A 23,681-nucleotide genomic window follows, 5' to 3' on the forward strand; every position below is an offset into this window, starting at 1 on the left:
CTCCCCCAGCGAGCAGGCCCCGGGCGCCCCCGAGCCGGTGATGGAGCCGAGGGAGGGGTGGTGGCTGCGGGGGGGGCTGTTTGCGGCGGAGGGGGGGGGAGCGAGGATCCTTCACTCGCGTCTCCTGCCACAGAACTTGGCAGCGGCGGCGCCCGGCCCAGCTGCCCAGCGCGGGGGGGCGGCTCAGGTGCGTGCGCCCCGCCTGGGGTCTCAGCCCCGCAGCCCCGCGGGATCAGCCCAGGGCGCGCCCGGCTCCATCCTCGGCCGCCGCCGCCTGCTCCCGTCCGCCCGGCCCCGCTTCAGCTGGGGGGCCCTGGGGCCCCGGGGCCTCCCGCCCCCCCCAGGCTGCCCCCCCCCGCCCGCCCGGCTCCGGGGATGCAGCCGCCTCTGCGCGTCGCCGGCTCCGCTCCCGCGCGGCTGGGGCGGGAGGGGAGATCCCGGCTGGGCGGCCTGGCCTCGCCAGGCCCTGGCCCCCGGGGACGGGGGGCTGCTCCGCCCGGCTCCCCCCTGCTGCGGCAACCGGGACCGCGGCCCCCACGGGGCCGGGGGTTTAACCCTTGCAGCCCCGCAGCCGGCAGCCCCCAGGGCTCGGCTCCGCCCCTGCCCCACCCCGTGGACCCCCCACGATCCACTGCCCCCACCCCGTGTGCCCCCCCACCCACTGCCCCCACCATGTGTGCCCCCCTCCACCCACCCACTGCCCCACCCCATGTGCTCCTATCACCCACTGCCCCCACCATGTGTGCCCTCCACCCACTGCCCCCGTGTGCCCCCACCATCCACTGCCCCACCCCATGTGCCCTATCACCCACTGCCCCCACCCCGTGTGCCCCCAAGCCACTGCCCCACCCCGTGTGCCCGCCCACCCACTGCCCCCACCATGTGTGCCCCCTCCACCCACTGCCCCACCCCGTGTGCCCCCACCCACTGCCCCACCCCATGTGCTCCTATCACCCACTGCCCCCACCCCGTGTGCCCCCACCCCGTGTGCTCCCCACCCACTGCCCCCACCATGTGTGCCCCCACCCACTGCCCCCACCCCGTGTGCCCCTCCACCCACTCACCCCACCATGTGTGCCCCCTCCACCCACTGCCCCCACCCTGTGTGCCCCCAAGCCACTGCCCCACCCCGTGTGACCCCACCCACTGCCCCCACCCCGTGTGCCCCCACCATCCACTGCCCCAACCCGTGTGCCCTCAACACTCTGTGTGCCCCCACCCCGTGTGCTCCCATCACCCACTGCCCCACCTCGTGTGCCCCCCACGAACCACTGCCCCCACCCTGTGTGCCCCCACCCAGTGCCCCCACCCTGTGTGCCCCCACCCACTGCCCCAACCCCGTGTGCCCCCACCCACTGCCCCACCTCGTGTGCCCCCACCATCCATTGCCCCCAACCCGTGTGCCCTCAATGTGCCCTCGCTGCCCCATCATCCACTGCCCCATCCCGTGTGCCCCCACCCACTGCCCCCACCCTGTGTGTTCCCATCACCCACTGCCCCACCCCGTGTGCCCTCACCATCCACTGCCCCACCTCGTGTGCCCCCACTATCCACTGCCCCCACCCCGTGTGCTCCCATCACCCACTGCCCCACCCTGTGTGCCCACAATCACCCACTGCCCCATATCGTCTGCCCCCCAACCACTGCCCCCACCCCGTGTGCCCCCAATGTGCCCTCGCTGCCCCCCCACCCACTGCCCCAACCCCGTGTGCCCCCACCCACTGGCCCCCACCCTGTGTGCCCCATCCACTGCCCCCACCCTGTGTACCCCCATCACTCACTGCCCCACCCCGTGTGCCCCCACCATCCACTGCCCCCACCCCGTGTGCCCCCCGCCATCATTGCCCCATCAACGCACACCCCCAATATGCCCCACTGGCCCCACACCCAGTCCCCTGCGGCTGCCCCACACCCATGCGCCTCCATCACATCCACTGCCCCCGTGTTATCCCCCTCACTGCCCCCTGCCCGTTTGCCTCCCACTGCCCCCACCCTCACTTCCCTCAGGCCCTGTCCCTAGAGTCCCCTTAACTCTGGCCTTGTCGCCATGCAATTCCCCCCCACTCCCCGGCATGCTGGCAACCCTGCGGCCTGTCCCTCCACACCAGCCTGGATCCCTCCCTCGACACTGTTGCAAGCACTAGTGTAGACAGCGCTCCGGGCGTGTTAGCTAGGGCCCAGCAGGGCTAGAGGACCCCGAGGTTATTGTTATTTGTATTGCAGAGTTTCCAACCTATATGGGCCCCCTTGTGCCGGGCAATGCACAGACCCCTCCCCCACGAGAGACAGACCCTCTCCTGAACAGCTCAATAATCCATGTAGCCAAAGCAAGAATTATTATCCCTGCTATACAGAAAGGGAAACTGAGGCACGGAGCGATTAGGTGGCTCACCCATGGAGTCGGTGGTGGTGCCGGGCATAGAACCCAGGAGTCCTGGCCTCCCAGCCCCTTCCTCCCCTGGTGCAGGATTGGTCCCCAAAGGACCCCAGGAAGCTCCAGGGGGCTGGGGGTGGGGAGCCAGGCCCTCCCAAGGCTAATTGGTTTTGGATTAAGGGCAGGATTAATTGTTAACTCTTTCCCTCCCGGAGTCCACAGCATCTGGTGGCCTGAGCTGGGCTGGCTTCATCAGCTGACAGCAGGGAACTTGGGGGGGGAGGGGGGCAAACAGAGCCAGGGAGTCGATAACGTTTCCCAGACCCCCTCCCCCGGCACCTTCCCCCCACCCTTCCTCTGCAGCCCTCCCCACTCTGGCCTCCTCCCCCTGCCTCTACCCCCTTCCCCCAGGGGGCCTCCCCTCCCCCCCCGTGGCCTCCCTCCCCCTCTCCACTTGCCTCCACCCTCCCCTCCCGCCTGCCCGTCTCTCCTCTCCCCCGCCAGCCCTGACAGATGTTAAGAGCGGGATGCATTATTGATCAGGCAGTGTCTGGTCCCGGGGGGTCGGGCGGGGGCTGTCGTTGCTCTTAGAAGAGCTGCCAAGTTATTGCTTCTGTCCCCCACCCCCCCGCAACAGGGGGCTCGACCAGGAATTTCCACTGAGCTGGGAGAAGGCGCGAGGGGGCCTGAGATAAGGGGCTGGGGGGTCCCCAGCATTGGGCAGTTGGGGGGCTGGGATAAGGGGCTGGGGGTGCCCAGAATTGGGCAGTTGGGGGCTCGGCTAAGGGCCTGGGGATCCCCAGCATTGGGCAGTTGGGGGGCTGGGCTAGGGGGCTGAGGGTCCCCAGCCTTGGGCAGTTGGGGGCTGGGATAAGGGGCTGGGGGGGCGAGTCCTTGGTATCTGGCAGTGGGGAATTTGGGCTCCGGCGATGCCCAGAGGGGTCAGTTTCTGTGGGGAAGGGGGGCACAACCCCCCCGCCCTTCTCCATTCCCCCTCCCTCCCCAAACCTCCTCTGCAGCCCAGAAAAATCCAGGCTCCAGAGCTAATGGAGCCGCGGCCGCAGCCGGGAAACGAGCGGGGCTGAAATATTCATGGGGCCGATGGATTATTAAAGGCCGGAGCGGTGGGGTGGGGGCTGCTCCAGGGGAGGCTGCGGCGCATGGCCCGGGGGCGAGGAGGGGGGGCTACTCAGTGGGGGTCTGGCTCTGATCTGCCCCTCTGCCCTCCCCAGCCCCATGCTCTGAATTTACTAAGCACACTGCGGATGAGGCGGCTGCTTCAGGAGGGGGCTCAGCAGGGGGCGCTCTCCCCGGCAGGCAGGACTGGCCCCAGGGGGCGCTGGGGGGCGCTGGGCTGCAGGGAGCAGGGCGGGGGCTCAGCAGGGGGCGCTCTCCCCAGGCAGGCAGGGCTGGCCCTAGGGGGCGCAGGGCTGCAGGGAGCAGGGCGGGGGCTCAGCAGGGGGCGCTCTCCCCGGCAGGCAGGGCTGGCCCCAGGGGGCGCTAGGGGGCGCAGGGCAGCAGGGAGACGGGTGGGGGCTCAGCAGGGGGCGTTTTCCCCCGGCAGGCAGGGCTGGCCCCAGGGGGCGCTGGGCTGCAGGGAGCGGGGTGGGGGCTCAGCAGGGGGCGCTTTCCCCTGGCAGGCAGGGCTGGCCCCAGGGGGCGCTGGGCTGCAGGGAGAGGGGGGGCTCAGCAGAGGGCGCTCTCCCCTGGCAGGCAGGGCTGGCCCCAGGGGGCGCTAGGGGGCGCTGGGCTGCAGGGAGCAGGGTGGGGGCTCAGCAGGGGACGCTCTCCCCGGCAGGCAGGGCTGGCCCCAGGGGGCGCTAGGGGGCGCAGGGCTGCAGGGAGCGGGGGACTCAGCAGGGGGCGCTGGGCTGAAGGAAGCGGAGGCCCTGGCCTGTAATGATCCCCTGGTAGTTTTCGTAAGCCAGGGAGATTTGCAAAGGTGGCTGCCAGGGGGGTTGGAGACCATGGGACTCTCATCGCCAAGCAGATCCATGAACAAGGGGGCCTGGGTTCTGGGGAGACGCGAGCAGGGGGTGTCGCTGGTCTCCGGGGTGACTGGAGCAGGCGGCTGTCAGGGGTGACGGGTGGCGCCTGGTCTCCAGGGCAGTTCGTGGCCTCGGCCAGAGCCCGTCCCAGTCCTGCGCCAGCCTCAGCGCCAACGGGCAGGCGGCATCGGGTCGATGGGCTGGGCCAGCGCCGTAAATGTGCTTGGTGGGCGGCCAGGGCAATCTGCAGCCTAATGGAGCAGTTAAAGGAAATCAATAGCGAGGACTGGGCCCAGCAGACACAGCAGGGCCTGGAGAGGGAGGGGTGTGTGTGTGGGGGGGTGCGTGCGTGCCAGGCTGGGATGGGGAGGGCAGCTGTGGGTGTGTTTGTGCAGGGGGAGGGTTCCCTGCAGGGGCAGGTGTCTGGCTGCTGGTGGGGAGTGTGGGTCTGTGTGTTTGTGTGCGCTGGTGTGTGATGAGTGAGTGGCTGGGGTGGGCGCTAACGGACGGTGTGAGGGAGCCACAGAGAGAGAGACGGGGTCACTGGTGCCGAAGGCCCAATCTCAGAGTCTTGGAGGCCATGGGCCTGGCCCCCCGGAACCACCTGGGTCGTCGGTGCCCACGGGGTCACGCCCAGGAGACTGGTTACCGGATGGGGCAGAGACCAGCCCCGGGCCAGCGTGCGTGCGCCCGGCCTGCGTGTCTGGGTGACGCGTGTTCCCACCCGGACGCCGGCAGTGCCAGGGGTCGCTTGGGAGGAGGGCGCCACCCAGCGGGCTGGGTGCAGGAGCAGAGCCCAGACTCTCCATGGGGTGATGGAGGGGGAGGGCCTGGGGCAGGCAGAGGAGGGAGAGGCGTGTAAGACCCCCCCCCCCACACACACACACACACAGCTGCAGCCAGTCACAGCCGCGGGACACGCCGAGCGCTGCACCCTGCGCTGTCCATGGTGCTGGAGCTGAAGGACTGGGGCTGGGAGCTCTCCAGGGGCCGGACTCCTGGGTTCTCTCGCCTCCCCCGGGCTGCCTGGGTGGAAACACAACACCCCCCCACCCCCCGCGCTGTGTTTCTGGGCCCGGGGGTCCGAACAGCGGAGCCGCTCAGAGCCCGAACCTCCCCCCACCCCTGCTGGGCCCCTTCCAGACAAAGCACTTTAAGAACCATCGCTGGGGAAACGTGCACTATTGGTGGGCCCCACAGACATGCCGCGTGGCTCTGTCGCTCTCTGGTGGCCAGTCCCTGTACTACAACCTGGGGGCCCCGGGGCTCTTTGACACTCCTGCTTCAAGGGCTTGTGTTCAGTCCCCACGGCTAGCGCGGGGGGCGGGGAGGGCGGCAGGACTCCTGGGTTCTATTTCTGGCTCTGGGACCAGAGGCGGGGTCTAGTGGCTTGAAGCAGGGGAGTGGCTGGGCCGCCCATGAACCCAGCTTTTGCCTGGTCCCCGACAATCCAGAGCAGATGAAGGCCCCGGGGCCAGCGCTCGCCTTGGGCCCACGCCCATGGGTGCTGGCCCCACGCCCGCGGGTGCTGGCCCCACGCCCACGGGTGCTGGCCCCACGCCCGCGGGTGCTGGCCCCACGCCCGCGGGTGCTGGCCCCAGCCAGATGGCAGCAGCTGTTCTAATTCCCCTTCGCGCAGCGGCCCCTAATCCCATCCGGCGCTTAGCGGAGGCCACGTCCCTGCCGGAAGCACTGAGGGCAAAGCAGGGACGACACTTGTCCGGATTAAGCCAGGCAGCGCCCCGGTCCCCAGGGCACGGGCCAACCCTGCGGGCAAGGAGGACAGAAGGAGCAATTCCCCCCACCCCCACCCGATGCCAAACAGCCATCGGCAAAGCCCTGGTAATACCACGCACTTTGCTAGCCCTGCCCAGCTATGGACCCCATTGGGGGAAACTGAGGCACGGAGCAAGGGCATGAGACTCAGCCCCCCACTCCCTCCCAGAGCTCAGCACAGAACCCGGGAGTCCTGACCCCAAGCCCCTCCCGCTCTAACCATTTTAGTTGCTCTTTTCTGAACCTTTTCTAGTGCTAGAAACTGAGGCACGGAGCAAGGGCATGAGACTCAGCCCCCCACTCCCTCCCAGAGCTCAGCACAGAACCCGGGAGTCCTGACCCCAAGCCCCCTCCCCCGCTCTAACCACTAGACTCCCCTCCCTCATCCGATCTGATCATTGAACCCAGGAATCCTGATCCCTAGCCCCCCCTGCTCTAACCACTAGACCCCAATCCCCTCCCAGAGCTGGGGAGAGAACCCAGGAGTCCTGCTCCCAGCCCCCCCTGCTCTAACCACTAGACCCCACTCTCCTCCCAGAGCTCAGCACAGAATCCAGGAGTCCTGACCCCAAGCCCCACCCCGCTCTAATCACTAGACTCCCCTCCCTTATCCGATCTGATCATTGAACCCAGGAGACCTGACTCCCGCTCCCCACTCAGAGCAGACCCCAGGAGTCCTGACCCCTAGCCCCCTCCCCCGCTCTAACCACTAGACACCACTCCCCTCCCAGAGCTCAGCACAGACCCCAGGAGTCCTGTCTCCTAGTCCCACGTGTTCTTGGGCCCCACTCCCACCCCCAACACTAGAGCCATTCAACCGACCCACAACGTGGGGGGCTGCAGCTCCTGCCGATTGTCCCCAGCGCTGCCCTGGGGACCCCTGAGGTGCAGGCCGGGACTGTTCCGCCATGGCAGGTGTAGACACAACACACTCCCATGGGCACCCCGCAGCCTGGCACCCACAGGCGCACGCGGCCCTCTAGGTGGCACCAGCGATCCACTGCCAGGGCCCCCCACTGCCCGGCAGCGCCCAGAAAGGCCACCGGGATCAAGGCTGGCTCAGCCTCTGGCACCGGGTTTTTGGAGGTGAGCCCCACACAGGGCTTTAGCCACGCCCCTGCCGGAGCTGGGAGCGGGACCCAGGAGTCCTGACTCCCATCCCAGCACCGCCCCCCCCCGCTCTAACCACTAGACCCCACACGCCTCCCAGAGCCAGGAGGCCCCATGTGGCGGGGCGAGGGTTCTGGCTTTGTCAATTACACAGCTCCGGGCCCACCCTGCCTGTCCTGATCCCTGCTGACTCGCCCCCCCCCCAGACACATTCCCCTTGCGGATCGGACTCCATGGCTCCATGTAGCGCCCCAGTGATCCCCGGAGGACCCGGAAAGACAAGGGGGGAGTTGATCACCATTAAAAGGGCAGAAGGAACTCAGAGATCACCCCATGCAGTGTGTGGGGGAGGAAGATGGGGTCTCAGGGACCCCTACCACCTCCCTGGGTGTCTATCTCCAAGATGCCTCCCTAAACCCTCCCCGCTCGCCCGCTGGTTCAGGTGGACACAGGCTGCCATTTCACTCCCTGGATGAAATTGTTGTGCTACGCGGCTGTTAAATTGCTCCTGTGCCCCACCCCAGAGGCAGCTGCATCTCAGCACTGGCTGAGAGACCCCTATATAAGCAGCCCCCATGGCCTAACCCAGCGGTGGCTGCATCTCAGCGCCAGGTGAGATCCCAGTATAAACACACCCCGCACACACCCCAGAGGTGGCTGCATCTCAGTCGCCCACCAGGGGGAGCAGAAGACATCGGTTTTAAGCAAGATCCACGGTCCCAGCTCCAAACGCAGACCCAGACCAGGCCCCAGAGGTTCGGCTGAGGGAGGAGGAGGGGGACAGACAGAGCGCCCCTCCCCCGCCCCCGTGTGACGCGGGCCACTCCGGATTCACCCCAGCGCCGCTCCGGCTGGCGAGTGGCTGCTGCAGGGTGGGCTGGGAGAAGGGCGGGGAGGGGTTTCCTTTGCAGCAGCCGGAGCAGGAGGCGAACTGAGGCGCCGCTCCCGAGCCCAGCGGCGGCAGCGGGGTGGGAGATCGCCCCCCCCGTCACCCAGACAAGACCCCCCCCCGTCCAGCAGCCTGCGCAGGTAGACACAAGGGTCGGGGGGGGGCCGATTTCCCTCCTGGTTAATTACAGCAGGCGGGGGTGTCTGGCGGCCCAGTTCCACCCTCCGGCAGCCACTAGGGAAAAGGGGGTGCGGGGGGGTCCCCCACCCCCATCTCCTGGCGGTGACACATCCACCCAGAGGAGCCCGACGCCCCCAACCCCGCGGGCTCGGTTTGTGGGAAGTGGAGATGGGGGGGGGTCCACCCCCCCATAGAAATCCCAGCGGCTGCTGTGAGGGGTGGCGGTTATCACATCAGAACATGGGGCTGGAAGGGGGGCTCCTGCATCACGGAGCTCAGCCCCCTGCTAGCGCGGGCCGCCCCTATAACTTGGGGGCCCGCACGGCTTGGGGGGGAGGCAGAGAATCAGCGACACGGAGAACGAACCAGACCGTGTCCCCCCCCCCACACGTGGGGCGCTAGTTTGAAATCACCCGAAGAACTAGTCGGCCCGCCCCGCCCCCCCCGATTCACTCCGCCCCCCAACCCCCCCCCCTCATTCACTCCGCCCCCCCCTCCGCAGCCGGGCTCCCTCCCCACCCGGGGCAAAGCCAGACGAGTCCAGAGCAGGAGACGGAAAACCTCGGCCCTGGCAGAAGAGCCGCCGGGTAAATCAAAGCCGCGGAGAGTTTGGGGTGAGGGGGGGTCAGGGGCGAGGGTCCTGCCCCACCGAGGGGGGGCGGCTATTTGATTTTATTGGGGGGAGAAGAGCGTGATTTCAGGGTCATGGAAATCGTGACTGAGGGGGGGAGTTAAGGGGCTGGCTGGGGTGCCAGGACTCCTGGGTTCAGAGCCCTGTTCTGCCACCGGCTGCCCCTGGGAGCTCGGACCAATCGCTTGAATTTCCCTCTGCCTCAGTTTCCCTCTTCTATAACCCACCACCCCCACTCAGCTCCCGGTTCTCAGCCAGGGCTCCAGGGGGGACATCGGCTCCCCTAGAGATTTGCCTAGTTTTACAACAGGCCACATGAAAAGCGCTTCCCAGGCCAGGACACACTCCCATTTCAGACAGACAGTGACTCGTTTCCACTGCTCCATAGATCATCCAGGGAAAGGTAGGTCCGAGGTTTCCATCCCAGGGGGCTGATTTTATAATGACCTGGTTCAGAGGAGAAATCCAGCCATTGCTCAGCACTAGTGTGGCTGCGACACTGGGATTTTGGTGTCTGGTTCTGTAAGCAAGTGGTTTTGAAGTGAGGTGAAACCTGGGGGTGCTCAGAACAAATCAGCCTCCTGAAAGGCGTCCGGGGGTCTGGAACGGCTGAGGGCTGCGGGCGTAGGGCGCTTTGAGAGCTTCGAGGGATGTAGAAAGGGGAAGGGGGGACACAAAGTAGGGAAATGCCTCCCCCAAAGTCACGCAGCACAGCTAGGAAGGCGTCCTGGCTCCCGGCCCCCCCTGCTCTAACCACCAGACCCCACTCCCCTCCCAGAGCCGGGGATAGAACCCAGGCGTCCTGGCTCCCAGCCCCCCCGCTCTAACCACCAGACCCCACTCCCCTCCCAGAGCTGGGGATAGAACCCAGGCGTCCTGGCTCCCGGCCCCCGCTGCTCTAACCACCAGACCCCACTCCCCTCCCAGAGCCGGGGATAGAACCCAGGCGTCCTGGCTCCCAGCCCCCCCGCTCTAACCACCAGACTCCACTCCCCTCCCAGAGCCGGGGATAGAACCCAGGCGTCCTGGCTCCCAGCCCCCACCCCTGCTCTAACCACCAGACCCCACTCCTGTTGCAGAGCTGGGGATAGAACCCAGGTGTCCTGGCTCCCAGCCCCCACTGCTCTAACCATGAGACCCCACTCCCAGGGCTGCCCAGAGGATTCAGGGGGACTGGGGAAAAGCAATTTTGGGGGCCCCTTCCATAAAAAAAGTTGCAAAACTATAGAATATTATATTCTTGGGGGGACCCCTGTGGGGCCTGGGGCAAATTGCCCCACTTGCCCCCCCAGGCAGCCCTGCCCACTCCCCTCCCAGAGCCAGGGATAGAACCCAGGTGTCCTGGCTCCCAGCCCCCCCTGCTCTAACTGCCAGACCCCACTCCACTTGCAGAGCCAGGGATAGAACCCAGGCGTCCTGGCTCCCAGCCCCCCCTGCTCTAACTGCCAGACCCCACTCCACTTGCAGAGCCAGGGATAGAACCCAGGTGTCCTAGCTCCCAGCCCCCCCGCTCTAACCGTCAGACCCCACTTGCAGAGCCAGGGATAGAACCCAGGCATCTGTTCTTTGCACCCCTCTGCAGCTGTGGCGCGAGCCGTGGCTGGGGCCTACCCAAAGGCTGCTCTAGATTGGGTGGTTTGATCTACGGGCCGAGTGAGGCCGAGAGAGCAGCTGGGTGAGCATGACGCTGCCTGGGCCAGGGGGTTCCTCCCGGGGGGCTTAGACCCTCGGCCCATCCAGCCTCTTCCCCAATCTCCTGCAGGGCCCAGGTCCAGCTGCTTCATAGGAAGGTGCCAGAAACGCCCTGGACTAACCTGCCTGTGGGGGATGGTCCCTCCAGCCCCAGGTGGAGAAATGCAACTCACCTGGCCCCCACTGGCCCCTGGCAGGAACTGGGGGAGACAGGAAGGAGGGAGGCTGTTAGTTCTCAATAGCACCTGCTGGCTCTCGCACGCCTCCTGTGCTCTCCTGGTCCTCAGCCCCCCCTGCTCTAACCACTAGACCATTCTCCCTCCCTGAGCTGGAAATAGAACCCAGGAGTCCTGACTCACAGCCCCGCCCCCCTTGCTCTAACCCCTAGACACCACTCCCCACCCAGAACTGGGGATAGAACCCAGGTGTCCTGGCTCCTGGGATCAATCATTTGATTGCCATGTGCCTCAGTTTCCCCATCTGACAATGGAGATAATGATCCTTCCTTGGTCTAGTTAGAATAAGACGAGCTTGGGGCAGGGTCTGCCTCAGAGGTGTCTGTGCAGCATCCAACACAATGGGGCCCTGATCTCGGTTGGGGGGTCGGGGGTGTGTGTGTCGCCAGGTGCTACCGTAATGCTGCTAATATTGCACACACCACAATGGGACCCTGACCTTGGTTGCAGTGTCATACCCAGGCTATTGGAGAGGCTGAAATTGTACCTGTTTTTTTTTTTAAAGCAGCTTCAGTTAAACCAAAACAAAAAATGCCGCCCGAGGTGTGTGTGTGTCAGTAATTCCCATTAGCCGCAGTTCCGGGGGTCAAGACGGGGACAGAAAGAGACGCTGACGCCAGGATATTGTGCAGCATCACTCAGAGCCTCGTTCTCTTCCTTAAAGCCCCAGCTCCTGGGGTCATGGGATGGGACGGGACAGACTCTGTTCATTTGTTTTCCTCAAAAGCCAGACTCCAGCCCTCATGCTGCCAACGAAAAGCAGGAAAATATGACTCCTTAAAGACTCAAACACACACCCAGTTCGAAAAAACAGGGAGTCATTTTATTTAAATTTCTCGTGGGTTTTTTGGGGGGGTGGGGCTGACTCATTGCTGGGGCTGGTAACACAGCACCCCTCCCCCACCCACGCAAGCATTTGTCCTTCTGGGAAGGAAAACCAGGCCTTTCCAATGCGACTCAGAGCCAGGACTCCTGGGTTCTTTCCCCAGCTCTGGGAGGAAGGGAGCAGGGTCTAGTGGTTAGAGCGAGGGGGACCCAGGCTCCTGGCTTCCGTTCCCTGCTCTGGGAGGGGAGTGGTGTCTAGTGGTTAGAGCGGGGGGGGGGAGACTGGGTTTGGTCCCTAGCTGCCCTTGGGGAGAGCAGGGAGTTGGGTTTCTCCTAGGCAAGCAGCACTGGGGGAAATCTGATCTTCCAGCGGGGAGGATGTTGCCAGAGCCAGGTGCCCCCCCACACACACACACCTGCCGTGTCTAATTTCGGCCTATCGGCCTAATTCGCTGGGGAAGGCAAGATCTGGCTCCGTAAGCAGGAGTCACCTTGGGCCCCGGGGGCAGAAGCTGCCAAGTCCAACTTACAGCCAGGTCCTTAATTCAAATCCAATTAGGGGGAACGGATCAGATGGGCTGAGCCCCCCCAAGGCACCTTCCCCAGCATGCGAGCCACCCGGTCTGAAGCTAGAACCCAGGAGTCCTGGCTCGCAGCTCCCCTGCTGACACAGTCACTGCTGGAAGTCAAGTCTACCCCGGAAAGATGCGGTTGAGCCAACGTGGGGGGAATTGTAGCGGAGATCGAGCCAGGGCAGCCAGTCCCGAGTGAGAGCTTGGATGTGAGGACTGAGGGGTTGGATCCTTTCCTGGCCTTGGGGAAGGTCTGTGGTTACTGAGGAAATTCTGGGTCAGTCACTGTGATGCTCCAGGGCACCGCTCACTGCAGGGGTCAGGAAGGCCACTGTGCAGCTTCCCAGCCAGCCCCGCGCCAGAGGGGCAAAACGGCTGGGGGTCAACAACTGACCGCTGTTGCATAAGCTGAATAATGACCAAAGGGGCCGTGCCAGCGGGGACTTGGGCTGTCAGAGAGACCCAGCTGGTGGGGGAGGTAGAGAGACAGCACCATACACTGTGCCCCCCCCCAGACTCAGCATCACCCCTGCCCTTCACCCACGCCAAGCTGGTCCCAGAGTGGGGGCCTCCCACCCCCCAAAGCCAGTCGTACTGTCCCCATCCCCCCACTCCCCGTCCCATCCCCACCCCCAGGGCAGGCGACTGGGGGAGCCTCCAACCTTTCCCTTCTGACCAAGCCCCCCCCTTTGGTTCTGTTCCCAGGTGCCATGAGTGGCGGGGGCAGCGTGTGGGCACTGGCCATCGGCTGGGTGCTGGCCGTGCTGTGCGGAGGCGCCGGGGGGCTGGACAGCCGCTGCCTGGCTGGAGGGAAGCGCAAGGTGGCGCCGAGCCCCGAGGGGCACCTGGGCGTTTGCCAGCTCTACGCCGCCAGTGAGTGATGGGCATGGGGTGGCCCGGGACTGGGTGGAGGGGCACAAAATTGGAGGTTTTGGGAGGACGAAACTAGGTCAGAGCAGGTGATTTCAAGGAGTTTCTCCAGTCCCAGCCCCCCCCCCCCGCTCTAACCACTAGACCCCACTCCCCTCCCAGAGCTGGGGATAGAACCCAGGAGTCCTGACTCCCCAGCCCCCCCCTCCCCGACCCTGTGAGCAGTAGCTTTGCCCCTGTCTTGCTGGGGAGCCCTGTGCTCTGGAGAACGAGAGGGGCCCAACACCCCTCACACGCCAGGCCCTGGCCCGGGGAGCCCCTGGGCACAGGGCGGGGGCCAGTGGTGGGGGTCCGGCCCTGGGTGGGGAGTCAAGGTTGGTGCTGATGGACGGCCGGGCTCTCTTCCCAGACGCCTGCTGCTCCCCCAGCGTGGCCCAGGAGATCTCCAGCGCCCCACTCGCCAAGGTCAACGACAGCTACTGGAATCGCTGCGGGAGCCTCAGCCCCAGGTACCCATCCCTCTGCCTGCCTCGGCTGTGAGCTTCCCCGCAGCAGTGCCCTGCTAGCACCCAGCTACGCCCAGCTGTGAGCTTCCCCGCAGCAGTGCCCTGCTAGCACCCAGCTACCCCCGGCTGTGAGCTTCCCCGCAGCGGTGCCCTGCTAGCACCCAGCTACCCCCGGCTGTGAGCTTCCCCGCAGCGGTGCCCTGCTAGCACCCAGCTACCCCCGGCTGTGAGCTTCCCCGCAGCGGTGCCTTGCTAGCACCCAGCTACCCCCGGCTGTGAGCTTCCCCGCAGCGGTGCCCTGCTAGCACCCAGCTACCCCCGGCTGTGAGCTTCCCCACAGCAGTGCCCTGCTGGTGGATGGTGTCACGCTCTCAATTTGAAATTCTAATCTAGAAGCCGAGGGTTACACACAGACCTAAGTTATATCCCAACCTCAACAGGTGGGACCACCAGCAGGAGAGCGCCCCCTAGTGCCGCCCTGGGTCAGCACTGAGCGGGAGCACTGCAGGCTAAACCCGCTCCCCACAGCGCCCCCTAGTGCCGCCCTGGGGCCAGCACTGCCTGCTGAGGGATGGTGCCCCCTGCTAAGCCCCTGCCCTCTCCCTGCAGCATCCTGCCAGCGCACGGCTCAACGGTGCCCCAGAGGCGGCCTGTGGGGCTCCCCACTCTAATCCCCGCTCTCTATCCCAGGTGTGAGAACTACCTGCAGCGGGTTGAATGCTTCTACCGCTGCTCCCCCAGCGCCGCCCGCTGGCCCCACCCCCAGCGCCCCACAGCCGTCCTGGAGGTGCCCCTCTGCCTGAGCTTCTGTGAGGCCTGGTGAGTCAGTGCGTCTTCCCCCTCCTTCCCAACTCCTGGGTTGTACCCCTGGCTCTGGGAGGGGAGTGGGGTCCAGTGGTTGGGGGGGGAGCCAGGACTCCTGGGTTCTATCCCTGGCTCTGGGAGGGAAGCAGGGTCTAGTGGTTAGGGGGGGCAGGGGTGCTGGGAGCCAGGCTATTCCTAGGGAGGACGCGAGTTCACCCGTGACTCCAGACAGCAACGGCCAAGGGGAAAAGAGAATCCAGTCCCCATGACAAGCTCCAGGATGGGCCGGTCTGAAGGTCTCTCCCACCTGCCAGGAATGGCCCCTTTAACGCATGATGGACTGGTGGAACTCCCTGCTGCAAGGCGCTGGAGTGCAGCAGTGAAGCTGGGCGACTGGGCTGGATGGACCCAGGGGTCCGATGTGGGGCAATACGGGGGTAGGTTGGCCCTGAAACACCCCAGCTGATCAGCCCCCTAGTCTGTCTCAATCCCAGCCTGTCCCCCCTTCTCACCCCTCCCCCAGGTATGAAGCCTGCAAGGATGACCTGACTTGTGCCCGCAACTGGCTGAGTGACTGGCAGTGGGGTCCCCAGGGGAACAACTGCAGCCAGGACTGTGTGTCCTACGGGCAGGTGAGGGGGCTCTGCTATCAGGGGAGGGGCTGGCTCAGCCTTGCCGGGGGGAGACTGGTGGGGGGAGTGGTGGACTCGGGCTCCGGCTGAGCTGGGTTGGCACCAACCGGGACGGATTCTGTGGCACAGGCACCTCAGAGCTGGGCTGAGACCCGTCCAACTCGTGGCATGCGGGGGTGGAATGGGACACGGGGCCTTTCCCCTCTAGGGGGCGCCAGTTCCCATCCAGCCCCAGGGCGGGGGACTGGCTGGCTCAGAGGGATAAACCCGTCGGGCTGGATAGAGGGGGCTGGGGGAATCGAGGGGGATAGAGATCCCCACTCCTGAGGGCACCTAATCCCCATGTGCCCACAGCCTGGGCAGCAGGTCGGGGGGGGGGGAGCTGCCAGCAGCTGGCACTGCCCCAGCCATTGCCAGATCTCCCCGTGCTCAGCCCAGCAGGCCCCGCCTTGGCCCCCGCGCGGCTCCCAGACACTGAGCCGGCAGCAGAGCTGCAAACGCTGGCAGGGCCCCCTGCCTGGCAGCCCCCACCACCAGGGGGTGCCCATGAGGCCCAGAGCCCGTTCCTGGGGACGGAGCGCGAGCTTCCCTCCTTCTCCGTGCTCCGAGGCTGGCACAGGGATTCGGGCGGAGACTCAACTTCTCCTCCCCATATCCCAGTCATCTCCCCGGCCCCGGGGCTGGATAGGATCCGGCGCCCCCTAGAGGGGAAAGGCCCCATCTCCCATTCCCCGCCCCCCTGAGCCAGCTGGTCCCCCTGCCCCGGGGCTGGACCGCGCGCCCCTAGGGGAAAGGCCCCAGCCCCTGAGCCAGCTGGTCCCCCTGCCCCGGGGCTGGATAGGACCTGGCGCCCCCTAGAGGGGAAGGGCCCCATGTCCCATTCCCATCCAAGCTGGCACCCCCTAGAGAGGAAAGGCCCCAGGCCTCACCCCCTAACCTCTCCCCTCTCTCTGCCCCCCAGATGTACCGGGACGGCAGGGAGCTCTGCGAGAACATCTGGGGCGACTCCTTCGTGGCCGCCCGGGAGCCCTGCCCCTGCCTCAGCCTGACAGGCTCCGACGCCGACCCGCTGCCCGAGGACGGGGACAGCTCGGAGGAGCCCGACTCCACCAAAGCCGGCAGCCCCCGGGGACCCTGCCCGGCCAGCAGCCTCCTCCGGCGCGGCCTGCGCAAGCGCTCTGTCTTCATGGAGGACATGGAGGGGAGCGGGAGCGGGTTCTAAACCCGCTGCCCCTCCCCGCAGCTCCCCCACTCCCTAGGAGAGCCCCTCCCACACCGCTCGCCCCAGGTGCCGGGGGAGGGGGGCGGGAAATGCTTGTAATCTATGCAACCCCCCCAGCCCTGTGATCGTCCCCCCACACACACCATGACTGCTTCTCTGACCCCTCCTGCACCCCATCCAGCCACCTACTGGGGCAGGACCCACACAGCCCTCCTCCCCCCACAGCCATAGGGCCTAGCTCAAAGGGGTGTTAGCTTCCCCGTCCCCTAGCACCCAGCTTCCCAGGGAGGGAGTTCCCGCTCACAACCAGCTCCCCACCCCCCACCCCGGTCACATACGCCTGCAGGGATGCAGCTGTATCATCCTCTTGCTATACTGCAGAGAGGGAAACTGAGGCACAGAGAGGCGCTGCCTGAGAGCTTAGTGTAGTTCAGTAGCTTGGTTCTAAATCCTCCCCTGCTCTAACCACTAGTTTACCTTACTAGCCGGGGATGGAACCCAGGAGTCCTGCCTCCCAACACCCCCACCCCATTCCCATAGCCTGGGACAGAACCCAGGAATCTTGCCTTCCTGCTCTAACCACTAGACAATACTGCCCCGTGAGAGCTCTCTGGCACGGACATCGGCTAAGCCACCGGGAGGCACTGCAGGCCAGGACCTCAAGTGGCTGCTGGCCAAAGGTGCAGGGGAGGATGCTGCACCACCTGACCCCCGCGCAGCCCTGGCCCCCCACGCTGGTGCCAGGTTGGAACCCCCCAGCGACGGGGATTGACCCCTTGACACAGAGGAGGAGCTGATGATAAGCCAGGTCCATTTGCTTCCTGCTGGACCAACTCCTAGACTGCCCTACGAGGGTCAGCCAGCAGGGGGTGGCAAAGAGCCCGCTGACACCACCGGGGCAGCAGGGGGTGCTCCCCCCCCCCAGTCACTGCTGAATTTAGCTGTGCAGGGTGATGGCACGCCTGGGCCAACCCAGGCCAGCGCTAGGGCTGCAAGGTGGGGGCTCTGCTCCGGGCCCCAGCATGGCAGTAGGGGGCGCCGTGCAGCACAGGAGGCAGATCGACGGGGCGAACATTGGACACCGATTCCAAACCGCAAGAGCCCCGGGACTCTAAGCAAGGATCTGCCCCCCCCGGCGGGGAGAGAAGGGGAATCAGAGGTGTAGGGGGAAGATCGTGCCAGTCTTTCAAGCCAGCACCCCTCAAAAGCAGCCCCCTGAAATGTCCCCTGCCTGTACTCAACCCCTCACTCTGAGCATCAGTTCCCATGGGGCCACCCCGCCCGTTACGTGCCCATTGGGGATTACGAGGGGGAAAACACTGTTCGAAAAGCAGACGATACTGTGGAAAGAAATAAACGAAAATAAAAACCTTTAAAATTTGGTCCATGGGATTTGTTTTGGCCCCACCCCTGAGGTGGCTGCATCTCGGCACCAGACAAGGAGTCCCTGTATAATCAGCTCCCACCCCAGAGGTGGCTGCAGGGCTCAGGGACACCAGGACACGCCCTGTGGGGGGCAGACCTGTTACAAACCTCAGAGACTTTTCAAAATGTTTTATTAACTAAAACAAAGTGGGGAAAATGGGGGAGGGGAAAATTCCACAGCAAGGAGGCGCCAGCGAGACTGGGGCAGCTGGTTCCTAAAAGCCCCCTTTCCAGCTGGCTCCTTCCAGCCCCTGGAGAGGGTGGCTCAGATCTGTTGGCATCACAATTAAATACAATCCCAGACGCTGTGCATCAAAAGTTCTCGCTGACTTGAGGGGGCCATGGGGCCAGCTGGGGGGCACGGCCATGGGGCCAGCTGGGGGGCACGGCCATGGGGCCAGCCCGCCACCCCCTGGTGCCCGCTACAGCCCAGTCACTGGCTCCAGCTTGCGTTCGTGGAAGAAGCGGTGGGGCTGGCGCTTGGAAGACTCTTTGCGGGCAAAGAAGGACAGGACGGAGCGGGTGCCCTTCTGAGCGGGGTCGTCCTCACTGTCATCCCTGGAGAGGGAATAAGAAATGAACGGGGCCCTGGCAGCTCAGCTCTCCCCCACATACAGACAGGGCGCCAGGGCAGAGGCAGGTGTCAGGGTGGGCTGGGAGGGGAGGGATGGGCAGAGCCGGCCAGGGGTGCTGGGCTCAGTTGGTGTCTGCTCTGGTCCTGTGTATACAGGGATCCCTTGCTCAGCGCTGAGATGCAGCCACCTCTGGGGTGGGGCAGGGGGGCTCTTTATACAGGGATCCCTTGCTCAGCGCTGAGATGCAGCCACCTCTGGGGTGGGGCAGGGGGGCTCTTTATACAGGGATCCCTTGCTCAGCGCTGAGATGCAGCCACCTCTGGGGTGGGGCAGGGGGGCTCTTTATACAGGGATCCCTTGCCCAGTGCTGAGATGCAGCCACCTCTGGGGTGGGGCGTGGGGGCTGTGAGCCTGCACAGGAAGATAATGAACAGCATGGGGCAGGTCCCCTCCATGCTGAGTCTGAGGGGGTGCAGAGTCCCATAACCCCCATCTCTTCTGCCATCGCTCCTCGGGAGGGAGCCACACCCGGCCGTCCTGGCACCGGGCCGCGTGCCTGGGAAGGGGAGGCGCCAGGCACGGGAGGCACTGAACCAGGCTGCGCCCAGTGCAGTCTCCTGTGGTTCCTGTATCCCACACATGGATGTAGGACGAGCTGGTGGGCGATGAGGGGACCCCAGAGCGGGAAGGGAGCTGCGCCCAGCACCCTCCGCGCATGCCGGGGGGAGGGCAGCGGAAGCCCCCCCGACAGCAGCGGGCCGGCAGGGCCCAGGGGGCAGCAGGGGCGTAAACAGGGATGGCAGGGCTGTCGCTTGGCATTGGAGCCAGCTCCTCTGAGCCGCTATGGACGGTGCCCGAGGGCCCGGGACCTCGTGACAGCCCATCGCTGTCAGGTGGGGGGCAGGGACCCAACCAGGGGGGAGGGGTCAGACTGAGGTCAGGCCCCCTGCAGGGACCTAACAGATTGGTACCCTCAGTCCCGCCCCCCATCACCTACCAGCGCACGGGCACGGCCTTGCTCTCCAGGATGGTCTGGGCCGTGCTCCAGCTGAAACGCACAAACTGCGGGTACCCGAACACGGGGTCCAGGCACTGCGCCAGCCACTCCTTGGTCTTGGGATCTGGGGGACGGGGAGCAGAGGGGGAGATGAGAGTCAGGGGGCAGCAAATGCACCAGCCACGGACACTCTCCCCACCCCACCTCACCTCCCTGACTGCAAACGAGGGTACCTGACAGCTTTCCAACCAGTCAGGACTCCTGGGTTCTATCCCTGGCTCTGGGAGGGGGGGGTCTAGTGGGTAGAGCAGTGGGGCTGGGAGCCAGGACTCCTGGGTTCTATCCCTGGCTCTGGGAGGGGAGGGTCTAGTGGTTAGAGCAGTGGGACTGGGAGCCAGGACTCCTGGGTTCTACCCCCAGTTCCACCACTGCCGTCCCCCACGACCTCAGCACGTCACTTAGCTTCTGCCTCGGTCTCTGGAAGGCAGATCAGAAATCCAGCCCGATGCAGCCGAGGGGGTTAAAGGAAGGTCAAGGCCGAGGGGGCTGGGAGGGGGCTCGGAGCCTGGCAGCGCAGCCCCCACCCCTAGGCAATGCAAGATCCATGGAAGGCCGGGAGCAGATCCCAGGTCACACGCGCCCTGTGGTGAGTGGAAGTGAACACAACACAGCACAACAGGAGGAGCTCATGTAATCTCGGAAGGGGGCAGGATACCAGGCTAGATGGGCCCATGGGGCAGCATCGATTTATCATCAGCTCCTATATAAGCAAATAGCTCCACCTTGTGGTCAGACCTATCACTGACCCTGAGATTTCACAGGGGGCGGGGGCGGGGGGGGGAGGCATTTACCATTGGGGTACCCAGACCCATACTCCATCCTCACGTCCCCCAGATCCTCCGGGAACGTCCAGTTCTTCACAGCACGATCCCGCGCCACCTGCCAACGCAGACAGGAGTCGGCTCAGGGCGGCGCCGCTAGGAACATCCCCCCAGCGCCAGGCTGTTTCTGCAGGGATCCGTCGCCTGGCGCTGAGGTGCAGCCGCCTCTGGGGAGGGGCGCAATGGCTGTTGAACCGCCGTGCAGCATTTGGGACAGGAAGTGAGGACGAATCCCCCAGTGAGGAGCCGATTGAGGGAGGCCCAATGGAACGGCCTCATTAGCTCACCCAGCAGATCCCAATAACACCCCGGTAAGTGGAACGGGGTGTCTCCCTATTCCGCAGACCCGCCCAGGTCCACTGCTCCGAGTCGGGCAGGGGGCCTGGTGACTCCTCAGCCCATTCCCCACCGGGCCCCCTGAAGAGGGGGGACCCCAAAGCCTCACCTTGGCACAGATGCTGGCTGCACTGACGATGGGGAAGAGGGAATCAGCCTTCGGCCTCACGGTCACCTCGAGCTCCGGGAAGTGCCGCTTCAGCTTCTCCTGGTACTTCTCCGCCGGCCCCACCGTGTCCACGAAGACCTGCCAGGGATGGGGTGTGAGGGCGGCGGGGTCAGGTCCCCTCCCTCCCCACCCGCTACACCCTGTGCTGGGATCAGGGCACCATGTGGGGAGGCGGCTGCCCTGTTGCTGTATAGAGAAACTGAGGCACGGGGAGGCTGGCGGGAAGTGGGGGGAAGAAAGGTGCATGTCAGCGCTATGCCCACAACGGTCCCCTTTGACAACCCTGTGATCAGGGCACCCTGCGGACAGAAATCTGCCCCATGGGGAAACTGAGGCCGGGGGGGGGGGGGGAAAGACTGCGGCCGGCTCACCTCTGCCACCTGCACTCCCGCATCCAGCACGTGCTGTATCAGCCCGATGGCCGTGTCGTGGGACAGGGCGTTGAGGTTGTATTTCGCCCTGGCCGGGAGAGGAGAGGGGTTAATATTCACCCGCCAGAGACCCAGGCCCCTCTGTGCCAGGCGCTGCACAGACACAGCGCAATCCCCTCGAGACTCTCCAGCTGCCTCACCCACCCAGGGATCCGGCTCCTAAGGTTAACAGGAGCGGGGAAGGGGGCACGGAGCCTTTCCCCTCTGGGGGCATTGGCTGATTCAGCCCCAGGCTGGGGGGCCTGGCTGGCTCAGGGGGGAAATGGGACACGGGGTCTTTCCCCACTAGGGGGCGCCGGTGACCCGGGGCTCTCACCGCTGCTGCATGCTGGTGCTGATGAGGTTGGGCGAGAGGATGTGCAGGGCCCAGCCGACGAAGTCCCTGGCCCCGTCCAGCGTCCCAAACAGCTGCTCCCGCTCGGCCTCCGTCAGTGTCTTCGAGTCTGGGGGCGGGGAAGGAGGGGGGACACTAGAGTCGGCCTTGGGCTTCTGTGAGATCTTGGGGGGGGGCCCTCATGATCCAACATTCCCTCTATGGGGCCTTTACCCCCCTGCTGCCCCCATCCCCTACCCCCATGCAGATCCATATTCCCCCTGCCCCCCCTCCACCCCATTGCAGCCCCATCCCCCAAGCCTCAGCTCTCCGGCACCCCCCTCGCTCTGTCAGTTCTGTACCAGGACCCGGAATTTCCCAATCTTCCCCCACTGAGATCCCTGGGCTCCGCCTCCGAGGGGGAATCACAGGAGGCCAGGGTGGAAATTCAGCCCCCCCACCCCCATGATGCTCTTGTCCTTACCCGCCATCTTCAGAGCTCCCAGCTCCTCCTGCTTGGCCAATGGGCAGTAGCAAACAGCATAGACCATGGGACCTGGGAGGGGAAACAGAGGCACAGATGGGGGGGGCAGCCTAGCCCATCCAGCTGGTGCAAGAGCCTCCTCCTCCGCAACTCCCACCCACAGCATGGGGGGGGGGAGGGGAGATCAGCCCTGGCCACACTACGGGGAGAGGTAACTGGGCAGGGCCCATCTAACCCCCCTGCCAGTTATGGGGCTCCAAGCTCCTCCCCCAGGGCAGTTGGACCCACCTCCCCGGCAGGGAGTTATGGAGGGGGGGGAATCCTGTGAGATGCCTTGTGCTGCCCCACCCATCACCCCCTCCTCACTGTACTGGGAGCTCCCCCTTCAGGAGCACAGAGAGGGAGGGCCCCCTATCCCCACCCCTATGCAACACTGGGGGGTCCCTGCTCCATGCATTGAAGGGGGCTCTCCCCATGCAATGCTGGGGGTTTCCCCTCGTGCAATGCTGGGGGTTTCCCCTCGTGCAATGCTGGGGGTCTCCCCAGTCCCTCCCCCCGTGCAATGCTGGGGGGGTCCCCCTGCCCAGCCCCCCGTGCAATGCTGGGGGGGTCTCCCCATGCAATGCTGGGGGTTTCCCCTCGTGCAATGCTGGGGGTCTCCCCGGTCCCTCCCCCGGTGCAATGCTGGGGGGGTCCCCCTGCCCAGCCCCCCGTGCAATGCTAGGGGGTCCCCCTGCCCAGCCCCCCGTGCAATGCTGGGGGGTGTCCCCCTGCCCAGCCCCCCGTGCAATGCTGGCTCCTCCGTACCCAGCACGGGGCCCCTGCCGGCCTCATCGATGCCCAGGCAGCAGGGCCCGGCCCTGCACAGCTCGGGCACGGGGGAGCCCAGGCGGCAGCTGCCCGCGTTGTCCCGCTCGAACTCCCCCAGCTCCATGTTCCGCGCCCGGGCGGGAGGCCCCGAGCCCGGCCCAGGGGCGGGGCCGGCCTCGCACTGACGCCTGGGAGTTGTAGTTCTAGGGGAGGGGAAGTCCAACGTCTGGGGTTGGGGGTCAGAGGTCAGGACTCCTGGCTTCTATCCCAGCTCTGGGAGGGGAGAGGGGTCTAATGGTTAGAGCAGGAGGAGGCAGGACTCCGGGGTTCTATCCCTGGCTTGGGGTGTGTGTGCCAGGACTCCTGGGTCCATTTACACCAGATTCATTGCGTCACCTTGGAATTAGTCATTCATTGCCACTTTCTAAGAGCAGCCACTGATCTCCCGCGAGCTCCACAGATCGGATTAGAAACCTCTAAGAACCAGGCTCCGAAGCCCCTGGGATTGGATCTGAGCCCATGTCCCTTGGAGGGGAAAGGCCCCACCCATGTCCCTCCCATTCCCACATCCCCCACCTGTGGTTGTGCATGGCCCAGGGTAGCATTTAGGAGTGAAGGGGGGGGGCTGTATGGGGTGGTTGGGGGCCTTTGATGGGGGTTCTGTGGGCTCAGGGGCATGTAGGTGGGTACAATCCTGTGCAGGTCACAAGGCCATTCATAAAGCCATAAACAAACCCTAAGGAACGGTCCTAATAATTATGCCCTAATTCCCCAGCTCCGCCGACCCTCCGGAATCCTCAGAGGCTCGGGATCATTACACCAGTGGGGAAACTGAGGCACGTGGGGCTGGGGTGAAACTCCCCACCGCAGCAGGCAAGGGAATAAACATAAACGGACCCAACAGAGACATGAGTGAGAAATAAATAAACCCAGCTCAGGCCAGAGCTTGGCCC

General features: G+C 65.3%; 2 protein-coding genes across 2 annotated transcripts; one reads left to right on the forward strand and one right to left on the reverse strand.

Annotated features, from left to right (window-relative positions):
- Positions 1-5,862: 5,862 nt before the first annotated feature.
- Positions 5,863-17,782, forward strand: RTBDN (retbindin). Its single transcript, XM_039514708.1, has 7 exons — positions 5,863-6,204; positions 8,820-8,904; positions 12,979-13,146; positions 13,553-13,652; positions 14,340-14,468; positions 14,977-15,085; positions 16,047-17,782. The coding sequence occupies exons 1-7, from the start codon at positions 5,863-5,865 to the stop codon at positions 16,305-16,307; spliced, it is 1,194 nt and encodes a 397-aa protein (XP_039370642.1). The 3' UTR covers positions 16,308-17,782.
- Positions 17,671-22,935, reverse strand: RNASEH2A (ribonuclease H2 subunit A). The gene is made up of 8 exons (XM_039513664.1): positions 22,726-22,935; positions 21,919-21,990; positions 21,438-21,564; positions 21,062-21,149; positions 20,631-20,768; positions 20,156-20,243; positions 19,305-19,428; positions 17,671-18,290 (listed from the first exon to the last, which is right to left on the reverse strand). Exons 1-8 carry the CDS (start codon positions 22,850-22,852, stop codon positions 18,155-18,157), a joined length of 900 nt encoding a protein of 299 aa, XP_039369598.1. The 5' UTR covers positions 22,853-22,935; the 3' UTR covers positions 17,671-18,154.
- Between the last annotated feature and the right edge of the window lie 746 nt (positions 22,936-23,681).

The sequence above is a fragment of the Mauremys reevesii genome, linkage group 25 (assembly GCF_016161935.1).
Source record: "Mauremys reevesii isolate NIE-2019 linkage group 25, ASM1616193v1, whole genome shotgun sequence".
Classification (NCBI taxonomy): domain Eukaryota; kingdom Metazoa; phylum Chordata; order Testudines; family Geoemydidae; genus Mauremys; species Mauremys reevesii.

What these genes read in the sequence shown, in the direction of transcription:
- RNASEH2A (XM_039513664.1), bottom strand. Translation starts at nt 22,852, where the DNA reads ATGGAGCTGGGGGAGTTCGAGCGGGACAACGCGGGCAGCTGCCGCCTG. An exon ending in CAGCCAGCATCTGTGCCAAG is followed by an intron (nt 20,244 to 20,630) that starts GTGAGGCTTTGG and finishes CTGCGTTGGCAG; the next exon opens with GTGGCGCGGGATCGTGCTGT. An exon ending in TGGGTCTGGGTACCCCAATG is followed by an intron (nt 19,429 to 20,155) that starts GTAAATGCCTCC and finishes CCCGTCCCCCAG; the next exon opens with ATCCCAAGACCAAGGAGTGG.
- RTBDN (XM_039514708.1), top strand. Translation starts at nt 5,863, where the DNA reads ATGGGTGCTGGCCCCACGCCCGCGGGTGCTGGCCCCACGCCCACGGGT. An exon ending in CAGCCATCGGCAAAGCCCTG is followed by an intron (nt 6,205 to 8,819) that starts GTAATACCACGC and finishes CCCCCTCCGCAG; the next exon opens with CCGGGCTCCCTCCCCACCCG. An exon ending in ACTGTGTGTCCTACGGGCAG is followed by an intron (nt 15,086 to 16,046) that starts GTGAGGGGGCTC and finishes TCTGCCCCCCAG; the next exon opens with ATGTACCGGGACGGCAGGGA.